The sequence below is a fragment of the Drosophila erecta genome, unplaced genomic scaffold, assembly GCF_003286155.1.
Source record: "Drosophila erecta strain 14021-0224.00,06,07 unplaced genomic scaffold, DereRS2 tig00000021-arrow-pilon, whole genome shotgun sequence".
NCBI lineage: Eukaryota > Metazoa > Arthropoda > Insecta > Diptera > Drosophilidae > Drosophila > Drosophila erecta.
Genome location: NW_020825198.1, coordinates 11,511,016 through 11,517,465, shown reverse-complemented (window position 1 = coordinate 11,517,465; position 6,450 = coordinate 11,511,016). Strand labels below are relative to the sequence as shown.

The 6,450-nt window shown below is 38.3% G+C and overlaps 1 protein-coding gene across 1 annotated transcript; it reads right to left on the bottom strand.

Annotated features, from left to right (window-relative positions):
• Positions 1-2,432: 2,432 nt before the first annotated feature.
• Positions 2,433-6,450, bottom strand: LOC6544173 (protein scylla). The gene is made up of 2 exons (XM_001972334.3): positions 5,771-6,450; positions 2,433-4,936 (listed from the first exon to the last, which is right to left on the bottom strand). The coding sequence occupies exons 1-2, from the start codon at positions 5,832-5,834 to the stop codon at positions 4,170-4,172; spliced, it is 831 nt and encodes a 276-aa protein (XP_001972370.1). The 5' UTR covers positions 5,835-6,450; the 3' UTR covers positions 2,433-4,169.

The following is a 6,450-nucleotide window of genomic DNA, read 5'->3' as shown; positions in this document are numbered from 1 at the left end:
AAATATAGATACATTTGTGTGCTTCAATAACAGAAATTCCGCATTGGAGAATATGCATGCAAATTGTTGACAAAAGTGACACACCAATCTATTTATTCAGTTTAGAATGGAACGCGGCGTTGGGAAAACAGCGAGGGGAAAAAGAGGAGAAATTTAAAACAAAGCCTGGAGCAAACAATAAGTTCAGTTAAATAGTACAGCAAATAGGCGACAGACCCCGTCTTAAAGTTCGGAAATTTTTGTGGGGAATACCGTGCAGATGTGCTAGATTCAGATGTACTGGATTCTAACTTAAGAACCTTATAAAAAACAGATATAAAATGAAACTATGGGAAAACACGCTGCGAAAATGTGGTCAACTTGGAATTTTGGGAAACGCGTGTGGTCCATAATCGAAACGTGTTTTCGTGGATGCGAAAACTATCTTGAGCAGGCCGCTCTAGCACACACTCGAAAATATATTTAAAAACACCAATAAATTACAAAGTCAAGGAAATTATCAGCGCCAGACGCGTCATGAGGCATCATTAAATTGCCTTGAGAATCTCGGACTCGGCGGAAAAACAAAAGACGCGCACCCGAGTCTCGTAAGTTCAAAATTCGTATAAAAATACGAAAATGAATAAAAATATGCGAAACTGACTTAAAAATATACCAAAATGTACCCAAAAAAACAAAAAAAAAAATGCGAACGAATTGTGACGTGAAATTGATTCAATTAAATCTTTTATGACGTGACAATTGAATTCTATTTTCGCATCTAATTGGAACTGATTGTAGTTTCGCCCCATCAAACCCCACAATAACCGCACCGCGTACATCTCGACCAACACGTAGTACTCTATACTATACTATACCATACCATACCATACATATATGTATCTCTGGGTTCCCAAGCGGTCTATGTACGTAGACTGAGTGTTTATTCAAATATTGTTGTCAACTGTTCGCGCGTACACTTGCACCCTTTTCATTTCGCCTTTCTATTCTCGGAAATGACCGAATATCGCAATGGGTCCAAAAAACAAAACAAAAATGTTCAAATGCCTGGCGGTTTTGCCCCCTGGACCGCTTTCCTTTTCGTTTTGGTAATGACTTGAGGTGGATGCTAGATGTTCGCCATAACAAGTAGAATGACAGCATTCTAAATGACTTTCTACACTCGATGTTCTGGCAAAATATGGCACACGTCTTGCCGCAATTACAGTTTGCATGCGAATTAAGGGAAAATCGCTTTATTGAGGTAGGCGAATTGCGAAATATCTTTGAAAGGGTGTCCTTTCTGAGAACCTTAGAGGTTATGCACTTGTTTTGCCAATCGGAGTTTGTTTTTGTATTAAAACTATATTAAATGAAAAACATGCATCCAATAAAAATTGTTTATCATTTAAAAACCTAGTACTAAATACATACACATCTGTCTGTCTAAGTACATCTGTATCTTGTAGGTATATTTATAGCTTTGGATTAAGCCTTTATCTTCAACGGAAACTCGTTAAATATATAATAAAAGCCATCCTGAAGTACACACTGTAGTATGGCCTTGTTTTCTTGTTATAAAAAACCTCTTTAAAATGTTTTGACCTTTAAAGATTACTTTAATAGCGGATTATTGTCAAGCGTAAGACGTTGAGATTTATTCATATTCCTGCACTTCTGGTTGGTAACCTCAGCCTGTTTGGCCAATTGCAGCGTTGCCGCTTTTCAGCCAAGTTCATAGTACCCATCGCAGACCAACAACAACAAGTTGTAAGCCTAGCCCAAACTGGTTGCCCAATTGTCTTCCCCTGCTGATCGCGAGGCAGCGATTGTAGCCGTTTGTGTAACTACTGCAGCTGTGCACTCAAAAAAACTAGTTGATCGCACCACTAATTTTCAAAGCTTATAGTTTCCCTATACCAATGCTGCAAATACACAGAGAAATATGGAAATTGGCGTAGCCACCGAATTAATTTAAACTCTAAGGTTAAATCTGGTTGTTGTGAGTGCAATCATCATTTATATGTGCGATACATTTTTTGAGTTTAAAACAAAAAGTTGTAATGTACAGGTACCAGTGATTTATGTTGATATGAAAAACAAACATTAATTGATACATTTACATTTGCTACGAAAGCATCCATGTCATGGGTGATATGAACTTCATGGGTTTGTTGAACGTGCTTCGCTCTCCTGTGGCACGGATTTCTTCCAGTGTATAGCTTAACCGTATTGTTGTTGTTGAGCAATGGCTGGTAGAGCCCAGTTTCTCGCAGTGCAGTTGCCATGGCCGTGGCAGCAGTAACGGGTTGTGCGGCAAGCGAGGTTGCCGCTTTTCAGTGGTTCGGTGGCTGCTGAAAGAAAGTTGCACCCGCAACAAGCTGAACCGCCCCTTAGCCCCTTTGGAGCGCCCCTGGGATGCAGCAGTGCTGGCAGAAAAGAAAGCCGTTTTGTTTTAATTTTTTCCACAATTATTTTCCGCTAGCGCAGGAAAAATTATATGCTTTTATTTTTGTAATTTTTTTTGCCTTTGTTTTTCGCTCTGTATGTGTGGTATGATTTTTTTTTCACAAAATGTTTTTGCTTTTGTTTGTTTTGTTTTGTTTTGGTTACAAATTTCTCACAATTATTTTGTTGTTTTTACGCAATAAAAAAACTTAACATTAAATACAATATATTTTTGTTTTCGCTTTTGCTTTTTTAATAATAAAAAATTAATACATGTATTTTTTTCGTATTTTGCTTGTTTATTTCTTTCTTCTCTCTCTTTTTGTAATAAATAGGTTTTTCGCTTTGATAGATACTTTTTGCTGGTAATAGATACTTTCGTGTGTGTTTCGTTTGTATGTTGGGTGTGGATGTGTGAATGGTGTGTTAATGTATTTGTATTTGTGAGAACATTAAGTTTTCCTCATTACGTTAATTTTAATTTTTACAAATTATATCGCATTGCATTTAATTAAATTTTCACATTTTATTTGACGATTTCTTGATTTTGTTTTTGCAGCTACATTTAAGTTTTTGTTTTCATATCGCATTGGGAGTTTTACACAGACAAAAAAATTTTACAAATTTTTTACGCTTTCACATTTACTGAGATATTCATTGCCTTAAATTTTATGCTTGATTTTTTAAGTTTAATTTATTCTCATTTTTATTTATAATTTTTTTTTGTTTTTTTGTTGTGGATTTTCTTTGTGTTTTTATTTTTTTGTTGTATTTTGTGTAGTACGCGCTATACATTTAATAATATATAAAAATTTGTTAAAATCCTAAAATTTGTTGGTTTTAATTAATATTAATTAATAATTTAAAAAATTTTTATTGCAGCAAGCTGCGTCTAACTAAAATTGGAGCGTGTGTTAATCTACCTCTTTCACAGTTCGAGGCCTTCATCTCTCTCAGTTTTAAAGTTAAATTTTAAATTTACCAAGATCAAGTTTGTTTGTTTTGTTGGTTTCTTTGTTTATTACTATATAGCATACAATTTTTAAAAAAAATCTGTTCTTTTGTATTGTGGTTTTTCTTGTGTATGGGGTGAGTGGTGTGTGTGTGTTTGTGTGGTGTGTGTTTGTGTTATGTGTAATTTTATCAACGTCTTTTGCCAGACTTTGGTCCATCCGGCAAAAAACTCTTAGCATCTTAAACAGTATCACATATTCATGAGTTGTCGACCGGCGAGCCCCAAAGCGAAGGCCCCAGAAATATGATTCTGGATTGATTCGTGGGGCTGCCGTCTTTGAATTTCATGTTGGTTTTTCTTTACTTTTCTTCCGCTCTTGTCGCCTTTTGTTTTTCTTGCTTTTGCGTTTTTGAAAAAGGAGAAACAACTTAAAACTCTAGTTATTTGTTATAGCACTACGCATCTAAGTAAAATGGTGGTGAGAGTCACAATTACAAAAATCGGGCCTTACGGTCCCATATATAGTATTAGTATGAGAGTGTGAGTTGGCGTACCCTAATGTGTGTTTGTGTATGTGTGTGTGTGTATTATAGGTGTGTGTATGTGTGTGTGTGTGTGTGTGTGTGGTGTAGGTGGGGTGGCTTCGAATACTTGCTTCGTTGTTGCACTTCAATTGCAACAAACTACTGCTCTCGATCATCACAGGGGTGGTGTTTTTTTTATTTTTGTTTCGCGCAGACACATATACGAGCATATATGCATATCTGACAGATCATGAAGATCACCATTAGTTGGTGGGCGTGGCGATGGCCGCACTGGGCCTGTGGGCGTGGCTGCCGAAGCTATAGCTCCTGCGAGCGCCCAAACCATCGGCGGAATACAGCTTGTTCTTGGTGATCGTGTACTCCGGACTGATGGTGATCGTGCGGGCCAAACTCTTCATGAACTGCGGCAACAGCGACGTCCAGCCGCGATGATCCTGCCTGAGGGTGAGATACACTTCGAATGTGGACACCGTATCCGGATCGACCTTGATCGAGGCAATGCGACGCGAATTCTTCGGCTCATCCTCGAACTCAATGTAGATGGTGCAGCCGCGTATGCCGCGAGGCTCCTTCTCCGACACACGGATTATTTCACGGGCCACGCTCGGCGTGAGATCACAGGGTAGCGACACTTCCGTACAGGTCAAATGACGCGATTTGGCCGCCCTCAGTTCGTCGAGCAGTCGCAGGGACAGCTCCTCGACGGCCTTCTGATCGTAGTTGCTCAGGGAGCAGTCGTTGCTACCGCCCACCTCCTCCTCGTCAGCAGCGTAGTAGTAGTAGTTGCTATTGCTATTGTAGCTGCCGCTGGGCTTTGTCTTCTTGCTCTGACTTTGGCCAACATTGTTGTTGCTGCTGCCCGCCGGCTGCTTGTGCTTAATACTGCTGGATGTGGATGTGGTTGTGGATGTGGTTGTGGCGGTAGCGTTGCTGCCCCCGGTGGTTTTGGCCTTCTTGGACATCAGGTCCAGAGTGTATGCCGACGGCGTAGGCAGTCTGCTGGTCCAATCTGGAATGATGGAAACGAGGCGAAAATGTTTGATAAGTAAAATGTTTGCCAAAAACAAGAGCTAAAATATTTCCTAACTCTTTGTTTCTATTTCATCTCAGGTAAATGTGTTAAGGCTATTCTGCAGCACAGTAAATTATTTTCATACGAAGTAAAAGTGTAGTAACGAAAGAGTTCCGTTCGTTACTAGTTCGTCTTAAAGCACTTCTTAAATTCTATTGCTACATCTGGTCGAAATAAAATGAGAAATAACGAAACGGAAGCCAAAAACAAACAACTAAGGCAATGAGCAACAGCCGCTTGGCAACAGCGAACGAGAGTTGAAAGCGCAGCACGCAAACGTAAAGCGAAGACAGAGGCAACGGTGAAAAGACGGAGGGCAAGAGAGAGCCCAAAAGAAAATGAAAAAATCATTTTTTTATTGCTGCTGGGAGTTTTTTTTTGCTTTTTTGTTGTTGCTACAATTTGCGTACGTGACGAACAATTTAACATGATTTTTTATGACATTTTTCCTTTTCGTAATTGCAAATTGATTTTTTATGCATTTTTTTGTGTAAATGTAAATTACAAAGTTAATTTGCTGATGAAATTTCAAGGAGCTTTGCAAAGCAGTTGTTGTTTCTCTTTTTTCTTACACAAGTTCAACAATGTGATAAACAGTTTAAAATGTTCGAATAACATTTAAAAATAATCAAGCAGCTTTTATTTATATTTATTTGAAAAATCTAGACTGCATTTTGGGAACCACTCGTTTTAAGTTTTAAGATCTTTCTGGAACCTTCGCGATTCTTCCCTATAGGGACGTATTGCTCTACGAATTTTCGGTGAACTTACCTTTATTTTTGTTTGATCCTTGCAGGCTACCGTAGATGATTTGTTCCCGAGCAATAACATTCATTTTAGTCGGGTTTTCTGTGTTTTGTTGGCTTGGAAAGTCGAATCGAATCGAAAGTCGTTCGTTCGTTCGCTCGCTCGCAATTTTCCGACGGCTTTCGACGCCTTCTTTGTATATCACTTTTACAATTTAATTAAGCTTATTTAATTTATCACAATTTGCTGTTTGTTTTCTTGCTGATTGCTTTAATTCTTCCTCTTTCCGTTCTGCTTGCAGTTTAAATTAACATTTGTTGTTGGTTGGTTGGTTTGTTGGTTGGTTGTTGTTGTTTTGTAGTGGAAATCACAGCACTTATGTTGTTTAAACTTTTATTTGTTTTGTTGTATCACTTAAATGGCGTTGGTCCGTTGCATTTGTTTGATGGCAAATTTAAATGTTTAGTTTAGTTTAAAAATATAACGTCAGTAGCATAGAATTCTTCGTGAAACAGTGTTGAATGATTAAATCTTTTTTGGATTTGTATATTTAAGCAGTGGAAAATGTCTGGCTATGCACGTTTTTGCTGCTGCTGCTTCATTTGATTTTCTGGCTGCGAGAGTCTGTTTTCTTGTTACTGTGTTCAGTGTTTTTTTCGAAGCTACTATGAGTTTCTCTGCCGGCGCGCCGCCTTTTATACTTC

Coding starts and splice junctions, on each gene's coding strand:
- LOC6544173 (XM_001972334.3), bottom strand. CDS start 5,834: ATGAATGTTATTGCTCGGGAACAAATCATCTACGGTAGCCTGCAAGGA. Junction 4,937..5,770: donor AGGATCAAACAAAAATAAAG/GTAAGTTCACCG, acceptor CCATCATTCCAG/ATTGGACCAGCAGACTGCCT.